This window comes from Lipophrys pholis, assembly GCF_963383615.2.
Source record: "Lipophrys pholis genome assembly, chromosome: 5".
Taxonomy (NCBI): Eukaryota; Metazoa; Chordata; class Actinopteri; order Blenniiformes; family Blenniidae; genus Lipophrys; species Lipophrys pholis.
This window is the reverse complement of record NC_137628.1, coordinates 25,349,861-25,377,436: the sequence shown is the minus strand read 5'-3', so window position 1 is coordinate 25,377,436 and position 27,576 is coordinate 25,349,861. Positions and strand designations below refer to the sequence as shown.

The following is a 27,576-nucleotide window of genomic DNA, read 5'->3' as shown; positions in this document are numbered from 1 at the left end:
CTACACTCCCACCAGATACCCGCGAGTTGCTACTTTCAGGCTGATAAAATTTCAGCTTGCAGTTTCTTTCTCTGCTTTGTGCAAATTGAGATATTGATCGAAGGTACGGCCGAGCCCAGCAGGTAGCTGTAGGTGCACAGAAGCATAACAAGCTCAGAAGGACAAGTGGTTTCATCACAGGCGGGGCGCTGTGGTTATCAGCTCCATTGTCTCTTTGGATGCGTGGTCTAAATTTTAGTCTGCACTGGTAATTCACAACCTCTCTGTTAAAATAATAGGTAGGGAGATCATTTAGTTAAATCCAACCAAATCCTATTCAGGGGCTGTTGGTTTCATGTCTTCATGGTTTGTTTTACAGATATCGCGACGTTGTCAGAATTGATTTGCAGCTTGTGTTTGTCATTTTTTTCATTTCTAAAGTGCAATTATAGCACCACAGATCATATGCAGACTGGGCCAAGGAAGAAGGAGAGATGTGTGGGTGGACAGGTCTCTGGTCGTGACAGATAGCTGGCATTAGAGGGTGTCAGCTGGCAACTGTGGTACTGTTGGGAGAGAGATGAGCATGGTGGAGAGGAAACATTGAGAAAGTGAAGGAGTTAATGGGCTGTTTGGCTCTCTTTAGCTTGTCTACTGCTAATGGCCTCACAACACAAGGATAGACAGCAGGGGAGAACACGCAAACACACGTCGATGCACACACACACTCTCAAACACACACGTGCCTGCTGTCTCCACTCTGGTTATGAGCCTTAGATGATTAACAGCTAATTAGAGCCCAATCTGGAAAGGCCATTAAATGCCTTTTCCAGTAAAGGATTGTGCTGCTGTGCAAAACGGCGGCTTGTTTTTGTTGTCGTGAGTGAGAGTTGCATGCTTGGTAATGAAAAAAATAGGGGAAGATATAAACATTGCATCAAACTGTAGCCTGGTTTATATTGCTCTGCTGTTGGGAGTGTCATAGCTCATCACTAATGTTTAGGGAGAAGTGTGTTGCATTGCAACGGATTAACTGTGGTGTGCGTGCGTGCGACCGTGTCCGTGGTTTGCTGCTTAACTTCTGGTGTACACAACATGGAAGGCTTCACTTTGAAAACACAGGTTTGATGTGTGTGGTGGAGGAAAGGCTGGATTCTAGACAGACTCACTGGAGACGAATCACCTCAGGCTCAGGCCTCGGGAGATAAGCATGCACATCCACTACACTGAATTGCCTACAGTATACTTAAAGGCCTGCTTGTAAAGGCACACTCCCGTTTTTCGTGGTCCGTCACATACCCACACACACATCCATGCAGAGACACCGGGGTCTTGAGGCGGCGTGCCACAGAGATCAGGGGCTGCTTGTTGTTTTTACCAGGAGGTCGAAGGAGAGGTTAAGAACTTGATCCCTCCTCCAGCAGATAACTACATTTCTCTGGGCACTGTCAGCCTTTCTGACATTCCACTATATATGACCGCATCTCTCGTCTCAGGTCTGCTAACCATTAATGTGATAGCAGGTGACCGTGTGTGTATGTGCTGCTGTAAAAGTGTGTGCTGTTTATGTGCATATCAGTGTTTACCTGTGCTGTCATGTGTGCTGATATGCAGTAGCCTAAACCACATTCTGCTAAAGTAGACGTCTATCATTGTGGGGAGAAATAAAATCCTGCCGGATTGAGCCAAACCAAGCAGATTTTAATTAGCTGTGAATTACACATTTAAGGACCAACTGTAATCCCGGCAGTTACAATATTTTACACTGTCAAGTCTAGCATGAGTGTTTTACAATCTTTTTAAAACATTTGTTTCACATCTGTCATGAACCCTCTCAGAATGACTGGGTGTATTTTGATATTGTCAAATAATCTGCGGTGATTGACTGTCAGCCCTTTTTTCAAAGATAACTTCAATTTTCAATATCTAGCACTTCTTCAATGTTACTGTGTTTTTGGTGGTACTGAAAATATGTGAAATACTGAAAAATCTCATCTGTCTCATGGGCCACTATAATGACTATTAAAAATTTGCAAATTTTATTTTTCTACTTTTAGGTAGCTGTTTGAATGTTCCAGATATCATAAGCGAGGAATGACGGTTGTGCACATTGATGGGAATAAAACTCATTTAATCTTTAATCTAGCCCCCCCCAAAAAAACTAATTCAGTGCATATATCTGTTTTGAGATAAGTTTTTTTTTTTTTATATATTTTTGCAATGATTTCTTAATGAGTGTCTTAAACAGATTTTTTTTTTTTCTTGATCTAACCCATTTAAACTCTTTAGTGCCAATTTACTGCTCCGTACTTCACGTTTGGTTCCTCTCAGTCATCTGTGCTCTTAGAGCTCTGCTGACAGACCTGCAAACCACACACATGGGAGAGCCGACCAGCACATTACTTCTGGCCTTTTCTCCCCTTATAAAGCATCAGCTCACTCAAAACAGTGACAGAAACATCAGCTTAAACTGCCCACACACACAAACACACTCTTCTTCGGGTCAGGAGTCGATACTGTGAGTGTTGGACTCGCCTCGTGGTCAACTGTCTCTGTAAGTACCCACAATATCACTTTTATGTGGAGCTTCAATGTAACAAGTGAGATACTTCTATAGCATTTAGGCTGTCGAATAAATATTGGATATAGACAAGATTCCTGCCTCTGACAGATTAATCAAAGAAATGTTGAATACAGAAAGACAATAATGCTTTGTTGGATTTGCAGTGATGATCATTTTGTATTATGAACAGTATGTGACTGGAATGGCAGTAAAATGTTTCATAATGTAATTTAACATTTTCTTTTTTAACAATCCTATGCTGGATGATATCAAGATGATCTCCTGATATGAAGCTGAAAAGATGGATGCATCCATCTAAAGTAGTCTAAAAGGGTAGATGGATGAATGAAGAGAATAAATAAATGGATAGATTGGTGATACTTTATTGATCCTGAATGGAATTCATGTAGTCAGATGCTTACTGATGGAGGAAGTTAAGAAACGGTTCTAATTTTAAGTGCATTTGTCTAATAAATATTTGCAATGTACAAACAAATGTAACATGAAACAAATGTCTATATTTACATTACATTTTAAATGTACACACAACTTAGTTTGTAATTAAGTTGTGCACCAGTCTAATTGCGTAAAAAGCTTACAATCAGTCCTGTTTTTGCATAATTTTCAGCAAATTACCAAAAATCTGTTTTCTTACATTTTAATCTCCTGTGTTTATGTGAGATTTGCGTTCCAGTAGCTGCTCAAGTCAGAAGTTGTAATTGAAGGATTTTATTGTGTTTCAAATCTGTGGCATGTACTGGAACACAGTCTATCAATCATTTGTGCAATAGATGCCAATCCTCTCACCACACACCAGCCAAAGTGACATTATCAGGCCCCCACATCATTTGTTTGTTACGGCGTAGGTGTATGGAGCTCAGGTTATGATGACTGAGTGACAACCATTAGGAGAACTCTCTCAACTGGGGTGACAACCGAGGGGCTACTGAGGCTCAGCTGGTCTTCCAGTCCCAAGGTTGACTTTTGATGCTCGATTGCTGACCGTCCCTGATGTTGCCTCCCGATTGTGTCCATACACCTTGCAGAGTAGCCGTCATTGTTTGTGCGTGATGAGTGTATGTGGCTGAGAATTCTGACTCCTTAAGTCATAAACTGAACCCTATCAATGAAGTCCATTTATCAAAGACTATTTACAACTGACGTTGGGAGTGACTTACTTGACGTGCTCATGTTGCATGACTTAACTCGTCAGGCTTAGCTCTGTGGACAATTGGCAAAGTTAGAAATACAGTGTGAAGGTCAGTAACGATCAGATCTGCCGAGTATGAGCCATCTTACAGACCATCTTTGAAGTTCTCTGTGGTGTTTCGATGAGGTAATTCACAATCACCAACCACCACGAAGGAGTGACTCATTTGTGTGACCTTTGTACATTTTTTTGGACGGGGGGGACATACATGATACCAACTGTTGGCCTTTCTGCTCGACTTGATTCACTTGGTTTCAAATTTCCGTTACGAGTGTAGTACTCACTTCTGCCATGAACATTCGGGCCAATCTGCTTCACATTTGACCCTACAGCTGCGCTTGAGGTGATGTCACAGTAATCCTGCCGGCAGAGGTACATCTACAGCACTGCTAACAGACAAATGTCATATCAAATATGAGCCTTATCAACTTTAGCCCTTAAGCCTCATACACTCACACTATCACCCTCTTTGCAAGTCCCTCTCTGAGCTCCCATCATGTTTATATGTTGACAGCTCCTCACACTTTGAAAGAGAACCTCTCACAGTGGCCTATTATCCAACCAAGATGTCATCAAAGCAAAGAAAGAAGTCTTTTTTTTTTTTTTTTTTTTTTTTTTTTCACAGAAAAAACATCTTGATCAATGCTTTAAAATGTTTGAGTATTTATTATTCATCAGGTTTGTCTGTGATATGGATGAAAGAGGGTCATAGAAGACTAAAGTGTCTCCTACATTTTCTTTCCCACAAAATGCAGAGCCAGACACTATAGCTCCCCGGCTCAGACCACCAGCTACACAAAGTCAAAGATCACGGCTGTTTACATTCACCTCTCATCCGCACCCCACTCTCTGGTCAGACACCCGCTGGGACGCACATAATGCTGTTCCCACCAGCCTCCACGTCTTATTCTCACAGTAACCCCGCTGGAACCCACGTGTGAGCTGAGGTAAACCACCACAAGGAGCAGTCACTAACCACCGGGACGTACTCGCGAATGACTGAGTGAGTGAGAGTCTGAACGTCGTCTAGCCCAGCATGGCCTCATGTAATAGAGCACAGTTTACCATGTTAGCCTGGCGCTAATCTATTCCCCCGGTGTCTCCACTGAAAGCCTGGGTTGTTGGATGGGAACTAGCGCGTGGGGTAGTGGGGGGGTTATCTGGCTAATGTCAGCCAGCGCTCACTGTAGGGGTATTGTCATGCATAAGGGCAGACATGTTTACTGTGTGCTCAGTGTTTTATGAGCTGTCCCCCCTCTTTTCTTTTTTTTTTTTTTTGTGCCTCCTCCTCATCCCTGCTCATCTCTCGCTCCTCTCCTGCGTCCTCCTCTTCAATGACGTAATGGAGGAGGCTGATGAGAGCCTGAGAAATGGGATGATCTACTGCTGCTGACATACTCACTCACTAATGTTGTCCTTCTCCCTTTTTTCCGCACTCCTCCTCTCATCGTCCTCCTGCCAAAGTCTGCCGAGATACTTCTTTTTTTCTTTCTGTTCTAGCCTTGCTCTGCTTAAGTGTAGAACATCGTCTTTGACTCCCGGACATTTGTGTTGTCATGTTGGGTTTATTCAGAGGAACACTTAAGTTTGCCCTTTGCCCCATTTCATATAAATGTGTTCATTGAGGTTTGAATTTTTCTCTTTTTCTTTTCGGTTTTTGCTAATAGAAGCAATAAGGCTTGAAATACACCTTGTGGACACTCTTACCTGCCATTGGTGTGATTTTGAGTGAACCTTTTACTATTAGAACCATCTACATTTCTTTATATGGAAGAATTCAATCAACAACAACAAAAAACATTTGCATACCTATTACAAACCCCCATGCGATCTAAATATACAGTTTTCTTTATTTCAATCTTGTGTTTGTGAGCTTATATTTCTGGTATCTCTGGATTGATGTCAAATAATTGCTTCTATCTGCACCCATAAACTGAGCACCTGTAAACTCTGAAATGTGAAATAGTTTCTCTTACCCTGTTATTAGCTTTTTATTGAATTATAGATGCTTATTTGTTATCTGAAGTCTCAGTCCCAAGACTTTTGAATGTCACAGTCACACATAAATTGGTGATGGAGCAAGCATGATCAATACTTATATTTTTATATATAATTTAAGCAAAAATAGATGGTGACACGTAGTGATGGCCATTATACACATAATTTAGACTGCTTTGAGCAACTCGACCGCTGTTTTTTCGGCCGTCTTTTCTGAAAATTGACCGTACAAAGGACGGCTGGATGGTTCGCTGCCGAAAACCATGAAGGAGACTTTTTTATGCATTCCATTGTATGCTTGTTGATTTTTATAATATGATGGTGTAAAGTGTCTGAGTGTCTTAAAAAGCGCTATACAAATAAAATGTACTATTTTTATTATTATTATTATTATTATTAAACCAGGGGTGGTCAACCAGTCAGCCCAAGAGCCACGTCATGCACATGTGGACTTACAAACAAAATTGCTTTCTCATACAAACACCAAATGAAAACACACACACACACACACACACACACACACACACACACACACACACACACACACACACACACACACACACACACACACACACACACACACACACACACACACACACACACACACACACACACACACACACACACACACACACACACACACACACACACACACACACACACACACACACACACACACACACACACACAGAGAGAGAGCCAACTCTGTAATCAACGAACACAATGATGCTCCTCTCAGCAGCTATCCAAATACTCCTTCATCCAGTGCTGGAATCCTCTTCAGCGGCCGTGTGTTTAATCAGCTCCTACTGTTGACTTAACATTTGTCCACTTGATCCTTTTGTCTGATTCCATCGGGGAAGAATTTAGCAGCTTGTTGGCCTTTCAGTAGGTGTACACACTCTGCAGGTGCTTCTTTGAGCCATTTGTAGAAATCCAGCTTTTGCGTTTCTTTGTTTTTTTTCTTCACTCAAACCAAATATATATTTTAGAATATTTTTTATGACAACGGCTGTCTTAAGAATTTCAGTGTATTGGAAAAACTAACGTGTTATGTTGGCTTGCTTATGTATAGATTTTCATCATGGTTTCTTTTGCTTCACACCGGTGTCATGACGCATTACAGGAAAGCTAAAAAGGGGGAAAAAAACAACCACGGTGGTGTTGTCCCCTCACTCTGAGTCAGCACCCTTTGCTTCATCAATTTACTCTTCAATCAGTCGTGTTTACTCTCTTGTCTGTGCTGTAATTTGGCCCAAATCCACCATGACATGTTTGTTTTAGGGGAGTTACTTTCTCGATCACAGTTCATTTTGCCTCTTTTCACCCCATAATATGATATTCTTGCTTTTCAACTTGGTGAGATGGGAGATGAGAATTAGGGGGAAAGTTTCAGGTTCCACTTGACAGCGAGTGCCTCCATTGAACCATAGCCAGAACTCTCACAGTTGTGACCTATCTAATTAGTTGAGCAGGAGAGGGGGGTGGGACTGGAGTAACACACTTAGTCCATCTGGGCTTCTCTTGGTGTGTGTGTGTGTGTGAATATGAGAATAAAGGAAACGGTTCGTTAGCTGCGTGGCTGCTTTGAGGATCTCATTCCTTACGTCATCTCTTAACCCCCCTCCCTCTTCCTCTGCCATGTCGCCCCCACCCCCCCACCCCCTCTCTCCTGGCTGTTTACAGGCTTCCTCTGCCTGCTCCGAAATGACAATCGGCTTCTCATTTACTGCGAGCTAATAAGCCCTTTAATCAGAGTGCCTGACAACCTCGGGGCAAGCCAGCTCCAGATGAGTTGATTCAAAGGATCGGGTGACTGGTGAAGGAGCAGAAGGAAAAGAAAGGAGTAGCACTCGAAGTGAGAGAAGTAGATGGGAAAATAAAAGGGGGCTGCCGAACTTGGAAGAAGAAGAACTGAAAAGGGAAAAGGCTTGCTTCCATTAAGGACAATCACGTTTTGTGTACTTTGAAATGCAGAGTTGATGGGATTTTTCAATTTGATTGAATTAAGTGCACAAAACCCTTTTAATCCAACTACTGATTCTGGATTTTAGTATTGTCCATTTTTGGCCCGGTGAAAATTCTCAACGTTTCACTGTCACACATGCTGAATGTAATTTTCAGGATGTTTTGACCAGCTTGCTCTTTCACAGTCATTTTAGTATATGCAGACCTGACAAGTGTTTGCTTTATTCATTCGTAATCAATACAAAAGAAAACAGTCTGCCGCTGACAACACTCAGCTTACAACATGTGCATTCAATTAGTCACCCGCACCGTCTGTGACACAGGCGCGTGCACGTGCACGTGTGCTCGTTTACTTGCATCACTGTTGGCATGCAAATGAATGGATTGATTTGCTAAGTGACGTTTTAACATCCTTACAGACAGCTCTCCATAAGTCCTTAAAAGGGTTTTTTAGGACCAGTGAGGGAAGGAGGAAAGCGTTCACTGTCACCTCGTTAAGACTGAAGTAAAATCCAGCTCAATCCAGACCATAACGCTAACCACAAACCACAACGAGGTCCAGAAAGCTCACTGATAGGAGCAGTGCAGCTCTGTCGCACCAACAGGCACTTTTACTTTCAGGCAGAAAAGAAAAATGGCATTGCCATAAGGATTCAAAGTAAAGGTTAAAAAAAATATAATAAAGATAAATTGCCCACTCGCAAGTTAAAAACAAAGTTATCCAGTGTGGCTGTGGACTGGTTGCTAATTCTAGATCAGACGCACTCAGTTTTGTCCCTCAGAACTCAAAGTAATCCCAGTTTAATGTCCTCCAGCTGGTTAATTGCAATCATTTGGTGTCTCTTGTCTGATGTCTCAGATTGGGATAGTATATCTTTAAGTCCTCAGACTGGAGTACAGCGCTCTCTAAAGAGTAACATATTGACAGACACATAGTCAAACTGTCATTCTTTTTGAGTGTTTTCGGTTTCCTTTATAGGCTTAAAGTCTGCACTCCAGCAACAGATGTTTCGCAAAGCAAAGAATTAAAGTAACCCGAGACTGACGTGACCGGTTCATTACTGTATGCATTTTCATTGGAATTCACATCACAGCCTGGCAAATTGGCACACCAGCAAAATAAGTAGGCGATTTCAGTGAAAATATAGAATTGTTTGCGTTTGAGTACACGGTGGCCTTGATGGGGAGAATGATTTGGCCAAATGAGTAAATGAGTCATTCTTCGACATTGGAGAATATTCCAAATTATTGTTGCCCTTGGAAACAAATCGCAGTGCACAACAAAAGGGACCCCCTGTGCTTCAAAGGTGTACTTTGTCAAATTTGTAACAATAGAAATGTGAGGTTCCAGTGACTTCTACCCCCTATCAGCATTTACATAAAGGCATGCTAAATTATTCATTAATTATCAGAGAGTCCCCTGCGGATGGGGACGACACACACACTGGCTGCTAATTGGCCCATCAATAATCCTGCCTGGTTCTCCTGAAGTGGCACCAGATCCCACCTCAGGAATCTGCTATCTGCCCCAACCTTCTGCTCGATTGTTTCCATAGTGTGGCACCACACGAGGAAACGTCCCCACACCTGCTCCACCTGACACATTGTTAATGGGTTATCGGAACAAGCCTAATTTCTGTTCCTCACTTATATTAATTATCCATCAAGCAAGTTGAAGTCCTCCTTAAGCGCACCCTTGTTTATGAAGATTTAATCATGAACTTCTTCTGAGATGAGGTCTAAATATTCTTTGTTGTGGCTCATGTTGTATGGATGTAGACGCACGAGTACGACATTTAGGGTTACTATTGCTGGTAACTACTGTTTTGTTTTGGAACTTCTGTAAGTTAATTCGACTATTCGAAGGTTCTAATTTATCTGTCTATTGATGATGCAACTGCAATATTTTGCAAAATACATGAAAACATGTATTTCTGTTGGCTTTTAAGTTCCCCCAATCTGCCACATTTCTCTACCTTAAGATTCATTTAATGCGGCATTACCATAACATTGCAACACTTGGTTTTATAGTATTGAACCTATTAGTTGTTGTTAGGTCCTGCAGTTTCCTGCAAAAAATACAAAATTAATTCTGCCAAATGGCCACAAAAGAGGTTTATTTTTTATTGCTATAATAAAAAAAAGAAATAGGAAACAGGTTTTTGTTTCTCATCATTCTGTAGCCAAATCACACAATGTACTATTGTAGCTCCTTTTTTTAAATTAATTTTTTTAACAATATTCTCTTAGAAAGTAATGTTATGTTGTTCATCTGTGACCTGATGACCATTATGACTGGACTGACAACAGAAATATCAAAGATGAAATCAGGCCTCATCAAAATTTGCTTTCTGTTTTTTCAAATAATTGTTGGCATCACTGCAAACCTGAGAAATTCTAGCAAGGGGGAAAAAGACTTTCTATTGACTCTTGGTTACATGGTAATTGCTGCCTCGATGTGTTTTCATTGTGAGACAGCTGGGACTTGGTTGGTAGAGTGAGTTGTCCTCCAATCCCGGGGCTGGCAGACTGAGCGTGTGGGAGTGAATGAGTGAATGTGACTGATCATGTAAAACACGTTGACACATTTTACTGCTCACGCAGTTAAACGTGAGTCAAAATCCACTTATTATGGTTGATTTTGGTCATTTTATTACATTCAGATGGAGAGAAATATCTTCCCACCTGTCATTGAATGGTTGACTTTTAAGTTATTTTCTTTAGCCATCCAGATGTTTCTCTGAACAGTTCTACCAACACTCAGTCTAGATAATGATTCCAGAATAAAATTGCATCCTAATCCCCCCATTGTCTGACTCATGTGGCACTGTGTGGCTTTTTTTTTTAGGTTCTAAATCGGGGATCTTTGAAGCGGCATGATCAAGGCCTTTTACTGTATCCCCATAGGCAGACACACACATTTTTTGAATCACCGAGACCTAGTCCGCTGAGGTTAAATTCCTACACCTCGATTTCAGTCGAACAACACTTTTTTCTCAGATATGAGCTGACAGACCAAAACAAACACAAAAGCATACATACAATTTAAATGCCAAGACAGAACACACTAATTCCCACTTATTTTCTGTGTCTCGCTCGCTCTAAATGTTACATTGGAGTGATTTCCATAAAGGCGGGCCTCTGGAGAGGGGGCTGCAATAACATGGCTGCTCTTTGTTTCCCTGTGCTGATTGACAGTTGATTGCGTTGCACATTAAATGCCCATCAGTTCCAGCTTTAGTTTTAGAAACCGGGGAGCAGGGCCCGTCAAAGGTCAATCCCAGCACATAATGAACTGATCTCCCTCTTACACACACACACACACACACACTCTCTCACACACACACACACACACACACACAGTGAATAGATAGTCTTGAAACAACAATGTATTTTTTCCCCAAAAAAGTTTGAAAATTTGCAGAAAAATGTTGGCACAGCAAAAAAAAAAAAAAACACACAGCTTTTTATCACCCAAATTAACACGCATTCTAATGAAAATCCTACAAGTATCTAATTATCATTATAATTATTTTCTTTACTGGTGGTACATTTAACTTTTCATATATTAATTTTTTTTTTTGCACTTGGGTTTTTCCTCTTTACTGTGTTTACTGTTTTTATAGATACTGAGCATTTCCCTCCGCTTGTAAAATTTATACTTGTCTTGCGTGTTGTAATTTACTGCGAGGTACTTTTCAGTACAAATAAAGTCACATGAAATCATTACTCTTCAGGTTCACATTATTGACCAGGTCTGCTCTTTAATAGTAAAGTCAGGATATAAAAACTATGTTGATTACACATATCAATGAATTAGAATTCTTAGGAAGTAAGAATGTAAATTATCCTGAAAGTTTAATGTCTGATATTACTGGAGCTGCACAATATCACACTTTGTTATTGGTCTATCAACCTGTATGATATATATATATATATATATATATATATATATATATATATATATATATTACAAAAGGCTGACTGAACTGTGATGAACTTTTTCTATGCACTCTGCATTCTGCTAATTCAAAAATGACAGATTTTCCATGTATGAAAATAATGTGTGAATAATTAATCGATTCGTCACGTATTGGACTTGTCAAAAATGTTAATCACTTGACATCCCTAACTATTTCATACCTGGTAGCTCCAGAATCTGGGAGCAACAGAAAGAGCAATATCATTGAAAAGAACAAATTTCAAAGTGCAAAGACATTAACATAATCTATTTAAGTGTTAGTATTTATTGCAACTCATACTATCACAATACTTAACATTATCTTGTATTGCATGTTCACCTGATATTGTGCAGCCCTACATTTTAGTACTTTGCGGATTGATGTTCGCGAAATGATACTCTTAAGACAAAACAAAAGTTTCGAATTCTTATTTTTAAAGTACTGATATTTGACAATCTACTATTTGGTTATTGGAACATGGCAAAAATGAAATCCTTTTTACTCCTTTGTTACTGGTTTTTATTTCCTGGAAGCAACACAAGAGATTTTATTGTCACAATGTGTCATGCATTTGTGTTGTTGGTCCTCACGTCACTTCTTGATTTGTGATTAGTACAGCACTGAAAACCTCATCTTAGCTCAGCTGCACACAGTCTCCTCTTCAGACGGGCTCTCCCTCCCTGATTGAAAGTTGTAATTAAGAGAGGAGGGAGGAATTAGATGCAGAATGAGCTGTCAGAAAGTCACATTTAAGTGAGGGATGCACTGGTCTCCGCAGTAAAAATTTAAATGATATAAATTGCCATTTAAGTGTAGCACAGGCTAATGTTTTGTCACAAATTAATGTGACACAAGGCAGCAATGACAATCAAGGGCTGCCTCATTCTAATTTGGTTGTGTTTAGAGGGCTTTTGTGAGCCGACAGCTTTACACAAATTAACACAATTGCCTGTTTTTATGAGGAAACCATAAATGTTTTTTCCCTGCTTTGCCGGCTAATGAGGAGGGAAAACGGCTTGTGTCTCAGTGTTATGGCGATGTGGAGACGTCGGCACAGAAGCAACACGGTGCTCTTATCCGCTCGCAACCAGCCGAGAAAAGAACAAAGACAGAAGCTGAAATTGCTCCCTAATGAACAACAAGAGTTCTCTAATGTTTTGATGCTCCCTTATGATCAGATCCGGATTCACCGTGCTTTGTGCTCATTATAGGAATCATTGGCAGATTCTGTCACAGGAACAATTAGCGGGATATTTTGCTTTCTCGCAGGAATTCACCTTTGAGGGGAATTCGTGGTAACTGCTGCTCAGTGATTTGATGAGGAACATCTTTGGGGAGAGGCGTTTGGTGTAGCGTATGGTGTGTAACGGCATACATCTGTTGACATTTACAATACTCTTATTCCTCTGTCCTCGCTTCTTCACTTCTACAGGCTCTAGAGAGTGAGTTCGTGTCCTGCCAGCTCCACCAGTGGATCGATCTGATTTTCGGCTACAAGCAGCAGGGACCTGAAGCAGCCAGAGCGCTCAACGTTTTCTACTATCTGACCTACGAGGGCGCAGTTAACCTGAACTCCATCAATGATCCGATGCTCAGAGAGGTGAGGCCGCCATATGATTCACCACATGCACGTAGATACACATTTTAATACCCATTAAAGTCATGGAGGGCTCTGTTCGGATAAGGGGGAAAAACACTATATTGAATTAAGTACGCTCAAAAGTCTTTTATCTGACCTTATTTCAAAAGCATGCGTCCCTTACCAGCATCTGTATTTCAGTAGGGTTTCTGATGCCATTATCCATGTTAAATTGCTTGTACAATGGTGTGGTAGAGATCAGCTCAGTCTTCCGTCAGGCATTGCTGAGCAAAGCCTTTTCGCTGGTGTGATACCTTTTTTGAAAGCACTTCACTAAGCGTTCCCACTGTTAACGCCTTAATGCCTCCTTCTCCTTGGACGTCATTCATTATTCATCTCCCCCACTTTGAACTGCCGCACACACAAACCCGACTGGCCTGCCCGAAAGCAACCACACAAAACACAGCGCGCTCAAGAAAAACACGGCCAGCTCGCCAAGAGCCAAACATCAGCCTGACAACTTCACCAATCTGCTGTAAAAGGCAGTTAGCCAGCAGCAGGCCAATTGACCCTGCTCCCATCAGCCTTCTTGACGTCTAAGTTTTAGCGCCAAGAGGAGCAGAGCTCTTGTTTTTATTGTTGAGAGAGCTGGGTAACAAGGTTTCAAACTGGGTTACTTTTGAAAGATGATTCCACTTTAAAATAGTTTAGTTCTTATCTTAGATTTTTGTATTGGCAGTGAAAACATAATTTCTGAGACCTGGAAATGTGAAATTTATGACAGCAAAGTTGAACATGTGAACAAATAAAATGAGCTTGCGTTTGGTGTGATCATTTAGATCAGTTTATTGACAATATTGAAACATGCATTGCGGTGATCTTATCAGAACTTGACTATCTTTCTGTAGCTTAGCAATTAAAGTACAATGTTACTCTTAAAGTGTAGAGTGAATAAAACAATTAACACACTTTACTCACAATAGGTTAGAAACATACATTTTCCTCATGTCAGTTGTGTCTAAACAGAGAGCGGATTAGAGTTTATTGCGTGACAGAGGACCCGTTTGCCTCCGCTGTACTGCTGCCCTTCATGCTCAGTGACTGGAGCATCACGGGTACTCGGGGCAGATCCTTTGATTTATCACCTCATTCACCCTAATTCCCATCCAGATGTGCTTTGGCCTTTATACACACGCCCGCCCGCACGCAGATTCATTATCTGGGTTCACTGGTCATTTCAACACCCTGCCCATTATCCATTCTTCTGTTTATAACGCGCACACACACACACATGCACACACGAAAATTGGATCAGTGCTCCTCCAGTATTTCTGCCAGGCTGTTCCAGTGACAGTGGGACTGATAAATCCACCAACATGAAGAAACCCATCAGGGGCAGGTGTGTGCGTGTGATTTTTAGTGCCATTAAAATCTCCCCGCTTCCTGCTTATGACTGCAAGAATGCAGAGTCTGGTTATTCCTGCTTCTGAATATATGCTTTTTATTGTACTCCAGTTTTTGGGGTCAGTAAATCACGGCAAAACATTTGCAGACATTAGATGAATAGACTATGCCAGTGTGAAGGTGATTTCAGTTTAAAATATTTTACTTTTTGTGCATTCCATTCAAATTTGTCGACAATTATTAAGTTAAACATTTGATCATGTATTTGTGAAGAAAAGCGCTCAGATTTTTTTCCACCCGAAATGTGGTTCATTTTCTTCCTATTTTGAATTGCAAAGTTAACATGATACTTAAAAACCGTTCAACATGTTTAGCAGTGGCTCCATAATGCAGAGCAGATGTTGTTCAAATCTAATATTTCCATCATCAGTGTGCGCAAATTTAAGGTTTGTTGAGAAATAAAAAAGACAGTTTGTTGTTGCTTTCTCATCCCACTGCCTCTCCGATGCTGTGACTTCAGTCTGCCGCCTTTCACATTTGAAAGCAGCCTCAGTCTGAGCGCTTTAATTAGTTAAATAAACCAAAGCAGTGTTATGCCTGTGAGCTAATCCAAGGCTCCCCCTTCAACTGTGTTTGTGCGGAAGGAAACGTGCCCCGTCTGTGCAGAAGGTGGAAACAGAGGTCTAGGTCTGGGCCTCGTCATGGATGGGAGTTGGGGGCTGCAGGAGCTTTGAGACTTTTGGGCCTGAACGTGTCCCCAGAGTTGGTCATTACTGAGTGACAACTGTTTTAGTCGAAGCCATGGGCCGAGCCAGACTAGGCCGCATTAGGAGAGACCCCAGGGCTGTTCATTGTCAAGGGGATGGCTCGCAGATGTGTGTGTGCAGATCTGGATCTGAGAAGGTAGAGGTCTGGTGTGCAGGGTTCTGTATTTTTGGTTGGCTGAACCTGTTTTCCTGCCAGAGTTTGACACAAACTCCCACCATCCCTCACCCACCCTCAGACACACACTTGAGAGATTTGTATGGATCTTACCTTGATATGTTTGTACATACACGTGTATGTATACATCCATTCATTGGCATGTGTATACCTTTGTATATTTATGTGTGCTCATCAGCATAAATGCACACGGTTGTGTGTGTTTATGTGTGCATTTCTGTTCTGGGAGAAAGTTTGGAATATCTCAGCACAGATTAGTGACTGCTGTGGAGACCACTGCAGTGTTTTTCAAAACCGTGATTACTTCCTGTCCTGCTCCCTCCCCTCTCTCCTCCGCCCAGGAGAGCCGCGGTGTGCGCATTCGTGTATACGTGCGCATGGCATGCATGGACATCTGTGTTGCCTCTGTCTGTATAAAGAGAAACACACCCTGCGTTGCCTTCTCATCGGCGTCCCGGGCTTCCCCTCTTTCACATGTGATTATGGAAAATCCCACAGCCTCCCTCACCAGCGACAAAACACAGAGCTCTGTTTGAATTGTACAGGGTTTGCGTAATTCGGCAGAAGACGGGAAATATGCCCACGCGAATGAACCTGTTTTGACACTCAGCCAAAGTCGCTCACAAAACACGAGCGCTGCCAGTTTATTTTCTTTGGCAAATTTGACGCTCATTGTAATAAATGTATATTTCGATAAAAGAAAGGCTATTTAAGCAAACTAATGCACCAAACTACGAGTCAGACATCCAAAGCCATTGTTGTAATTTTTTGTTCCATTGGTTCAGAGTCTGTGTTGTTGGGTTGATTTGCATAGAGGCACCGTGTTTTACATGGATATGTCAAGTGGATGAATAAATCAAAGGGCAGGCTGGGACATCTGAACCGAGGGCGTCTCAGCCATTTAAATGTATAGAATATAGAAAACCTTCATCAGACACGGGCCAGTGCTCCCAAAAGAGATTGGCCTTGTAGTTGGCCCCTCATATAATCACCTGAGCATTGCATTGGCATATAGGGAAAAGGACGTGCTGACCTAGACTCAGCCACTTTCCAATGTTTCCAATGCCTCATAAATGTCAGGTCTGAGTTTAATGAAGATAGGTTGAGTGGCTTTGAGGAGCGTCTTCCCCACATTAGCTTAAGCAAAACGCTCTGCTGTGCAGCCGCTGAATGTGTGCGGCACTTTGACCTTGAATGATGCACTGCTGTCCTCTCACTAACATACTGACTGCGGGTGTGATGGAAAATGTTAAGATTCGCTGTCAAGGTCAGATATTTCACATTGGTGGGTTAATGTCGGTCGTTTACCAAACTTTGAATCCCTTCTTATAAACCAGTGTTAATGAATGACCGTCTCACAGCGGTGGATCAGGTCACCCAAAGTGAATTCACTTCCAACCTGAAAATAAAACCACCGACACTCGCGCTGAAAAGGAGTCCGTCTCGCTTCAGAAAGTTTCCAATCTTAAGAGCCATTACCAAACCACACCGATTGCTTAATAGCTGCGTAAGATGAAAGCTCTAATCCTTTTCCATTTTGCTTTCGTAAGAATTACTAATCATAGATTTATATTGCTGGTTTTAACAGGACTGATCGTGAATTATTTGCTTTTTTATTCAGAGGGTGATCTTGGCGTCTTCTGCTGTTTAAATGCACATAAATAAAAGTTTAACAAAAAAAAAAAAGCAGCTTGAAAAAGAAAAGTTGGAGTTTTATTGTAAAAGTGCACAGCGGTAGGGGAGATTGAGTAAGGCTGGGATGATACCTTGGGTGTCTTACAGTAGCTCTGCATTCACATAAAAAGTTCATTTTATGTAGGTCTTTTGATGCTCGATGTTTGGCCCCGAAGAAACTTCCTGGAGCCTTTCTAATAGACAGTTGCAGATCCCTCTTCCTCCGTGCCTCTTTCCAGTCTCTGGTTAGTTTCAGACAATGGGTATGAGAAGACCAATTTCCCAACCTTTTTCTCATGGAAATACCATGTGCAGGCCTCAAACATGAGCTCATGCTCAGACCGTGCCAAGTCGGTCTCAATCGTCTCAACACACACACACACACACACACACACACACACACACACACACACACACACACACACACACACACACACACAAGAGCTGTCACTCCCACACAGCCAGTCACAGTGCACACCATCATGCTGACGGCTCTGTCATAATGCTGTATTGCTTGCTTTGTTTCTGCCTGTCCCTTCTTATAAACGCTCACTCTGTGTCCACCTCATAATACACACCCTGGTGTTGTTAAATTTACTTTATCTGATGCTTTTACCCCAATTTTATGTGTGCAGTATTTCAATAAGCTTTTTGTACTTTAAATATGTTTGTGAGAGTATTGAACAATAACAGTTTTTTTTTTTTTTGCTTAGCACCAGCTAAGTTGTGTCTGAGAAAGATTTAGAGATACAGTACAACCAGATGTCTAATTAAACTGAGAGTTTTCTGTCATTGCAGATTGATCTGTTAGCTGACAAACACCATTATCTAGCACTTGTTTAAGTCATTTGTCAAGCTACTTTAGCCGTTTTCAACTTCTTAAAGTATAAAATGAGCATCTTTTCTTCAATTCTTTGTGTTTCTTTACTCAATGCATTTTGTTTATCTAACTTTGTTTTATTCCTGTGTTGCTTCCACTGACTGGATTTGTTCTCATCACCATAACTCCCACACTGTTGATGTTAGCCACAGAATTCAATAATTCAAGATTCGGCAGTGAGTCACACATTCGTAAAACACACAATAGTTTGGGTTGTTTTCCAATCTCACTGTGTCCTTAAGCGAGTCACTGAACCCAAAGTTCTTCCCAACAGTGTACAAGGAAATTGTATGGGGGCAGTTAAATGTTTTTAACTTGTATTTTAAAAAAGCTAGGTACTTGGTAATATAGAAGAACTTCCAGCTATTGAGATGGGGTTCAATAGAGTTCAATTCTTGTGGAAAATACTTTTACACAAATTCACATTTAATATATAGGGACACAAAACTGCACAAAACTTTTGTTTTCTTTCAAAACTGTGGCCCTGTAATAAGACTTTTTCCAATAAGACACCTCTAAATAACACAATGATAAGAGAATATGGAGGATTGGTGAAGCTGTAGGTGTGTTTCACTCTCTGCTCGTTGGCCTGACATTGAGCTGTGTGATGATGTCCAGAGGCTGCTCAGCCGGCGTCTGCTCTGACATTTATGGTCCTATACCTCTTCATTAACACCACCTAACCAAGCCTGCAAGCCCGCCTGCCCGGCCCTCCTCCGATTCTGTGTGGTTGTGGAGGATAAATTGCTATTTGTGTGTCTGTGTCTGTGTCAAGCAGTAAAAAATGTATTTATCTGTGTGCATTTTGCGCTTGTGCACGATGGTGAGCCTTTTCCTTGTTGCTATTCCTCTTGTTTTCCATTTCTCTCAGACACAATCATTGTAGGTTGTTGTCACATCTACAAGGTACTGATGTAATCTTAGGAAATATGAGAGAAATATAATCGTTCTGCATATATAAACTGACTCATTATTGTCTCACTGAGGAAAATCTGTGGTACAGTGAGCCATTAAAAGATAACAAAATGCTAACATCTCTCCCTTTTTTTTTTGTCCTTTTTTCTCCCTCAGGCTGTGGAGTCCCAAATTAGGAGCTTTGGACAGACCCCCTGCCAGTTACTCATTGAGCCACACCCACCCCGAAGCTCAGCAATGCAAGTGGTGAGTCGTAGGTGAACATACATTATCCAACAAATAACTGAGAAATAACCTGACCTGTAATCCTCCACTTTAAAAATGATGGAGAGGGTAAGAAATCAGCTGAGGGAGCAGGACAGCTGATACATGCTTGCATTTATACATAAGTCTTAATTTGCGACTCTTTTATGTTATATTATTTCTCCTGTCCATTGTATCCCCGTTTACCACTGTGGGAAAATAAAGTCTTGGTTTTGAAACCATCCCCTCTCTGATCATTAGCGAGGTGTGCATTGAAAGGCCTTGTGCCTTCAGTAAAGGTTTTCGTGGGAAGCGCATAGCTTAATGTTGGAAACCTGGGTCTGAGCCAGATTTTCCACCTGAGCTGGAAACAGAGGAGATCAGCTAAAGAGAGCAGAGAACGGCAGTTCTGATGTGACGGCTCTTTAAGGGCCAAGAAGTGCAGTCAGTGAGCCTGCTTGTGATGGACCCACGGCCCCATGAGTCCCTATTAGCGTGGTGTCCCTGTGGCGCTGACAGCTGGCTGTACACCACCACCCAGTGCACACACACGCACACACACTCAGACTATGGCTTTGAGTCCACCGCCTCACTGTGCAGTGAAACCCAATGAAATGTTTTTGTTTGGGCTCCATCACATACATCTCCCAAACATAATATTCGCACAGTTTTCAGGCATGTTTCTCAGGCTCCCCGCAGCCCCACGTTCCTTCAGAACGTCCTGTTCTCTCTTCTTTTACATGAGCTCGCGCTCTTACTTTCTCCTGGCTCCTCTCGCATGCGAATGTGTTGTCAGAGTGTCAGCGTCTGCCCATGCTGGTGGTAATGATACTGTCAGTGCTTCTGGTTAGCTGTCAGACACACCGGATTTACCCAGGTCTCTTCCTGATGTTAAACACTGATGTTCCTCCTCTTTACACGCAAGCAGGAAAATAGCTTTCTGTTAGAGCTGCTTAGTACAAACACTGTATAAATGGTTCAAGAATCTGTCTAAGCAGAGGAAACAGTCTGATAGGTCAATGAAATTACTTTTTTGTTATGAACATTGTGGGGATGTTCTTCTTTTATGTTTATATGTTTAAATCTCAGCAGAACTGACACGAGTATTTCACATCCTTTTTTAATCCGATGGCATTCAGTCGGCTAATCAGTTAGTCAGCCGTCAGTAAGTAAAGAAACTGTTAAGTTTTAATTTTCTTCTCCATAACAAAGCCACACTGGTGTGAGGGAAATGTGACATTTCTGTCTTTCATGCCACATAGATGTATTCACAGTTACTTCATGAAATCTTACTGTAAGTCTTAAATGGCATCTTCGTTCATTGTTAATGATTTTTCTCTTAGAATTTTAACTTCTACTCTTACTAGCAGTTTATGGTGTTTCTTTGTAGTCGTGGTTCAGGGTGAAATATTCATTAAATAAAAACAGTTGCTGAATAGGGACCTAAACAGGGTGATTTCCCATCTGTCATATGTAATATTGTCTCTTTTTTTGTTGAGACTTCATAAAATCAGATGCTGTTGTATACATTTTATGTGATTTCGTTTCCTATGTTTTTTCTGCTATGCCGTGTCCAATGTAACCGCTTGCCTTTTCTGTGCAAACCTAAATCAACTCTGTAGCTTTCCTGTACTGCTTGAATTCTGCTTACTACTATCCTGCTCAATTCTCCTAATTTTTTCTCTGTCCTCCTCTTTCCTCCATCTCTGTTTTGTTCTTCCACTACCACTGACTGGCTCCGCGTCCTTCATCTTTTCCTTTGCTTTTGCCTGCGGCTCCATCTCTTCTTTTTTTCCCCCCTACCCTTATCCTCTTGTCATCCCGTTGTCCATCCTGGGGACCCTGAACAGTATCTTCTCCTGCAGACCCCTCTGATGTTTACGGAGCAGATGCAGCAGGACGTCATCATGGTGCTGAAGTTTCCCTCCAACTCTCCTGTGACTCACGTCGCGGCCAACACGCAGCCAGGCCTGACGTCACCTGCCATCATCACGGTCACCGCCAACCGCCTTTTTGCTGTCAACAAGTGGCACGGCCTGACAGGTGAGAGAGCTGTGTCCGGGCATACATACGTTTCTAACAATAAAATTTGTCCTGTGGGTTTTATTTGAATCATTTCCAGTCTTCTTTTCATCCCCTCCAACACACTTGTCTAATTCATCCAAGGATCAGCACGTCTCCCCTCTGTGGGATGGACGTTGATTTGGGAGACAGTCGACTGTGTCTACCGGATAGCTGAATCAAATGTGACACATGTAGCAGCTAGCATTAGGTCTCACGTCCACCTCCATTCATCAGCAGCTCACTTCACAAAACCCTATTTATCCAGCACCCATCGTGCACCGACGGAAACATTAAATTTGATATCTCTGAGTTATTGAGGATGAAGACTGATCGTTTTTCAGCAACGCTCAACCTCATCCACACGTTCACTGAACTGGTGTGATCAAGAAAGTATGTTATTCACAAGTAGCCCTTTGAAAGCACAGGGTAAACCGGATTCTTTTGCCATTAGATTAGATAAAGTTGTTTAGACTGGTTAACTTCTCGATATGGGAGGCAGGATTAAAATGACAAATAGGTCATGCACTTGTTGGATGCAGCACAGTCTTGCACAACTTACTCACATTAAATTTTTGACTTTTAAGGTAGAGGTAACAAATGGGCCCTGCAAATGCTTCTGTATTTTATATCATGTACTAGTGCTACCTAAAGCAGTAGCTTTCAGAGTGTGTTGCTGAAGCATAAAAAATATGCATCAGTATTTCCTTTCCTTTTCAAGAAAAAAATGGTTTTGCAAAAAGGAACTAATGAAGGATAGAGTCCTTTAAATCTAGACACATTTGTAGAACCAAAGTTACTTTAAGAGTAATGGATAGAAATTAAGATGCTTGAAAAAAGCTTCAATGCCAAATGCTGAGATGAACAGTTGTGCTCATCCTCCCACACTGTAGAAAAACCCTGACCTAACATATTACATCAGGGTACAACATTAGTCAGGATGAGGTTAGAATTCTAAAGTTATTAGGTTTCAGTCTTATTCATATCTATAATGACATGCACACCAATGACAAATATTACTTTCTTTGAACTACTGTCGGCATCATTTTGTTTATTGGTGACTTGGCCTGTCAAAGAAATACATTTTTAGTGCTTCATCTTCTATCTTGGCCTTGGTAGCTTTTCAACATAGCTGATGTCTAATTCATGGGAGAACTCTGGCAGTCGGGTCACACTGTGTCTTTACGGTTATAGTTTTCACTGTGTTGTAATAAAGTCGAACACAGCACCTACTTCACAAGGACACACAATTACAATATTAATCCAATCTGTCTTCTTGTCTGTCAGGTCATCAGAGCTCAACGGTGCAGGACCAACAGTACCAACTTCCCGTGGAAATTGACCCTCTGATAGGTACGTTGTCATTTATGACTACTGAGGAATCCACGCACGTGTATTGTTCGCAATGAGTCTGAGCTTATATATGCATGAAATGAGTTTTTGTGTGGATTTGTGCATGAATCCTGCTGGCATCTTGGTGACTCATGGCAGTCTGCAGGGCTGTGTCCCTGGACAGTAGATTAGAGTAGTTTCTCAGCCTCTGCCCCAGTTCACTCGTCATGATATAGGCCCTGCTCTCACACTAAACCATTTGCATGCAAATTGGAATGCAATGAGCTGTGGCCTAGGCCGGCATTTCATCATCAACTCCCCCTCTTTCTCCCTCTCCGTCGCCCTCCCCCTCCCCTCCCTCCTTTTCTGCATCCGCTTTGGTTTAATTTGAGCGGAGGGAAAGGACGCGTGTCAATGGAAATGAATATGAATGTGGTAATAATGTGTGATTGAGAATGCACGGCAGACGGCTGTCAGGACAATATGGGCGCCTCTCATCCTTCACGACTTGTTGATGAGCAGGAGAAGAGTGCCGAGTTGTAGTGATGTATGGGATGCACCGGCGGAGCAGGGAGAGATGAGCCACTTCTTTCTATCCGCTCCTCCGCCTCCGCCGCTTTTTTGCAGCTTCTTGCAAACTCGTGCACATCTGCAAAGGGAGGTGTGTGTGTGTGTGTGTGTGTGTGTGTGTGTGTGTGTGTGTGTGTGTGTGTGTGTGTGTGTGTGTGTGTGTGTGTGTGTGTGTGTGTGTGTGTGTGTGTGTGTGTGTGTGTGTGTGTGTGTGTGTGTGTGTGTGTGTGTGTGTGTGTGTGTGTGTGTGTGTGTGTGTGTGTGTGTGTGTGTGTGTGTGTGTGTGTGTGTGTTCTTCCTCTCTGAGTGTTGTGGTCACGCTCAGTATCAGCAGACCATTTCCATGCTTTTTTTTTTTTTTTTTTTCCCCTCACACACTTGACTCCTGAAAATAACCAGGGTTGGGGCTCAGATATTCATCTTTATCTGCACGTACACTACTGTATTTTTCTCCCTCACTGCTCCTCTGTAGTCGGAGTATAAAAGCATCTATTTTATCCATGCATCAGTATTTAACTATGAACCTCTCTGGGGTTGTTTTTTATTTGTTGCTGAATGTAGCCTCTTGAGGCATTCTCATCTCATCTGTTTTTTGTCATATTTCATTTCATAATTTCACTTCTATCTCAGTTTCTTTAGCTTTTAACACTAAACAGAACATTTTGTGTGTGTGTGCTGCATAGATTTGTGTGGACGTTGATGTATGTGGAGGTCGAAATCTGTTCACACACTCGCATTATAGGAATTGATCACCCTTGCAAATCCAAAAAATAAAGTACTCTTGCATATAACAACTAAATGTGAAAAACATTTTTTAAAATAACACTACGGCGAGGGTAAGAACCAGAGTTGAGCAAATAGTTTCCACGTCTGAGTTGAAAATAAATCTGCATGAAATGAATTTAAGTCAGTGCAATGTCCCCAAAAGGCATGGAAGTGTGTGTGTGTGCATGCGTGTGTGTGTGTGTTTTGGGGGAGGTAGCTGGGATTTTTGTTCTTGTCAGTAATATATTTGCACTGTTTGCATTCCAAGAGGAGTCTAAACTAAACACAGTAAATTGAGGATGAGTGTTGAGCCATCTGCGACTTGAGGAATGTTAAAAAAATGGTTGAAATATTAGTTGGGGCATATGTGCTGGACTCTCATTGTCTGTTCTTCCTCAACACCTGTTCTCCAGTGCTTCAAATAAGAAATATTTCACTTAAAAGAAGATTTTTCTTAAGGAAAAGTGGGTGTCAATAAATTTGTGTTTGACCATGTCCGTGCTTTGCTGTGTCCGCTCTCTCTCGAGTGGTGTACATATTTCGAGAAGGCTATACACATTCTACTATTACTCAGACTCTCACGGAAAAAGTGAAGTCCTTTTAAACTTCACCTCCAGGAGGTTTTATGCATTTTCTCACAAATCTTCTTTGCACTCTTCTGAAAGTTAAGTGGAGGTACATCATAGTTTGAGCTCTCTGGAAATGTCTGATTTATAAACAGCGATGTGTTTGTTGGATCGCACTGCCGGTGTCATACTTGTGTGCACGTCTTCAGCATGTAATCTTTAGTTTGCTTTATTTAATTTTATCTCTTCTCCTCCTCTACAGCCAGTAACGTGGGGAGTCATCGCCGTCAGATCTCAGACCTGCTGGATCAGAGCATTCAAATCAGCTCGCAGTGTTTCATCATCACGGCTGACAACCGCTTCGTCCTGCTGTGTGGCTTCTGGGACAAGAGCTTCCGGGTTTACTCAACAGACACAGGTATGATCTAACCTAATGGTTGCCAAATGTATTTCTAGACCCCCCCACCCCCCCAGATCGCCTCTGAGAAAGACTGCAAAACCCCTCCTTTAATTGTTGACATGACAATACAGTACACTGAAGCCAAAAACAGGCGGATACACCCTTTCTCACTTCGAAAAACAGGAGCCTTGAAAAGAAAAGTTGGGCCAATTTCCAGGTTCTGCTTTAGATATTAGAAAGTGTCTTATGATTCTCTTTGACATGTCCAAATCTAATTTTGACAGCCTCTGTACCTCTGTTGCTCTGTTAGGAACCGCTGATCTAACCCACTGATCACCACTAGTTATGTTCATGTACATTAAAGCATCGTTGTTCTTAGTTCATCTGTCTTATAATCTGATTTTCTTACACAGTTATGTTTTTGTGTATGTTGGACCATCACATCAGTTCCCTATGAGCCAAATAAATAAAGGTTTTATCTAATCTAATCTAAATTCACTACATTCATGTCCCTGATTTGTTAACATATATCCCCCCCCACCTATCACCTTCTATACCGATGTACTGATCCCAGCCGACTGCGAACAGGATACACCCCACCTGTCACAACACATCCATAATTCATGTCTAACTCTGTTAAATTTAGGAATCTAGTACTTTACTGTCCAATGTTTGACCTGATTCATTCACTTCTGGAATACTCTTGTGCTCATTTTGGTTTGAAAGAAAATATAATCCATCTATGATATTTTATGGCCATTTAGAAGCTATTAAGCAATGCAATTAACCTTTTGAAAATGAATAAACCATTACTGACTCTCCTCTAGCACCATCCACAGGACATACTTGTCCTTTATCATCAAGATCACCAATAAAACTCAAAGGAAGACGCATCAGATAATCAGGATCTCTCATGTTTGGCACTGTACTTTTGGGAAATGCCACATGAGGAACTTTTCAGCTGCTGTTTGGCAATTTAAGTGATTTTTAGCTTGATCAACAAAAATGTTTTGTGTGTATTTGTCATTGCACAGACCCAGCTTTATTGTCCTGATTCTGTATTGCACTGTGCTGAGGTACCATTGGAAGTGGTATACATTTCCACAATTAGCAGAAAAAATTGCTTTTTTTGCCAATTTAAAGCACTTGAGCTGATGTCTGTAAAATGTTTTACTACTAAAGTGCATCATGCCTTACATGTATATTAGACTATCGGCTAATTTCTCAGGAGATGATGATAAAATAACAAATAAATAAACTTGAACTATGCTTGTTACTCTGTTTTCAAACATTGTATTGGGTCCTTGCATAAAACAGTTTTCACAGTAGCATCAAATAGGCTCGAACACTCCTGATTTGCTGCTTATACTTGGTTACACAAATGGAGTGTAGATAATGTTACACACATCTTACACACAAAATGCCATCAGGTCAGGGGTCCTAAATGAAACTGTCTGAAGCTTCATCTCTGCACCCCCACTCCTCATCACTCCCCCCACAGCCCCATTCAGGATCCTACTTGCATCTATAGAACGAAGCCTGATTCAATTTCTACAGGCCAGGCCCTCCCTGTCTTCAATGGAGGAGGGAGGGAAGGAGGGATGGGAGCGCGGAGATAGCTCTATTGTGCGACTGCCACCAGGGTGTGCGACTGGAACGTGAACACGGTTTAATCGCACACGCTCAACAGCTGCCACCAAGGTCCCCAAATCCCCCAGGTTAAAGAACCGAGGGGTTTTAATCAATTACAATAGTTGATTGGTACACGTGCAGCAAACACATAGCCTCGTCCGCCTGCATGCACACATATCCAATTTGTTTCACTGCACACAAACCTGTGTGTGTGTCGAAAATCAGATGCATGGTAGCTATTATTGCAGCAGACATCATTACTTATTTTCAGTGTTTATAAAAATGTCAAACATTTAGCATCTTTGATGTCTCTGTTCTCTTCTGGAAGTTCAGTCAGTGACCCGCCCAGTTTCATAAAAATCCTCACTGCGTCAGCGAGGTACAGCTTAATTATCCTGCAGACAGTGATTTTGACACTCGGGCAGAAATGTCATGTGTAGTAAACTATCCACTGTTTGACTGCAGAGGTCACACTATGAGGAGCGTAATGAGTATTAGACAGCGAGACAGTGGAGCTGTGGTCTGGAAATCTGACAGCAATTAGCCCCTTCACATATACACATGGAGTGCACCGCATGTGCACAGGCACACACATAAAGTTGAGGCAAATATTTATTCAATTCTGAGAATTAGCAGTGGTCTGATCTTATGTGGATCAACTCGCTTAGCAGACAGACGATCAACAAACACTTGGTAGGAAGTTCAAAAGAACTACAGTGATGTGCATCGGATTTAAGCTGGAGTGACAAAGTGTCGCAAGGCGATGTTTTAGTCTCTCAAAAAGAAAAGCATTAATGCTTAATATATGTAATTTAACACAACGCAAGGTGCATGCATACAGAGAGGAGACTGTTTTTTCTATGGCCACCTTCTGCACCTAAATCAATCTCTGCCCTGTTAACTCCATAACCAGGGCTCTCCAGGACTCCTAAT

At 41.6% G+C, this 27,576-nt stretch overlaps 1 protein-coding gene across 1 annotated transcript in view; it reads left to right on the top strand.

Annotated features, from left to right (window-relative positions):
• The window catches only part of lrba (LPS-responsive vesicle trafficking, beach and anchor containing), a 190,430-nt gene that overhangs the window by 150,198 nt on the left and 12,656 nt on the right, over nt 1-27,576 (top strand). Inside the window, 5 exon segments of the mRNA XM_080463151.1 lie at nt 13,113-13,280; nt 19,231-19,320; nt 21,183-21,360; nt 22,666-22,731; nt 24,874-25,029. Coding sequence (XP_080319277.1) covers nt 13,113-13,280; nt 19,231-19,320; nt 21,183-21,360; nt 22,666-22,731; nt 24,874-25,029 — 658 coding nt within the window.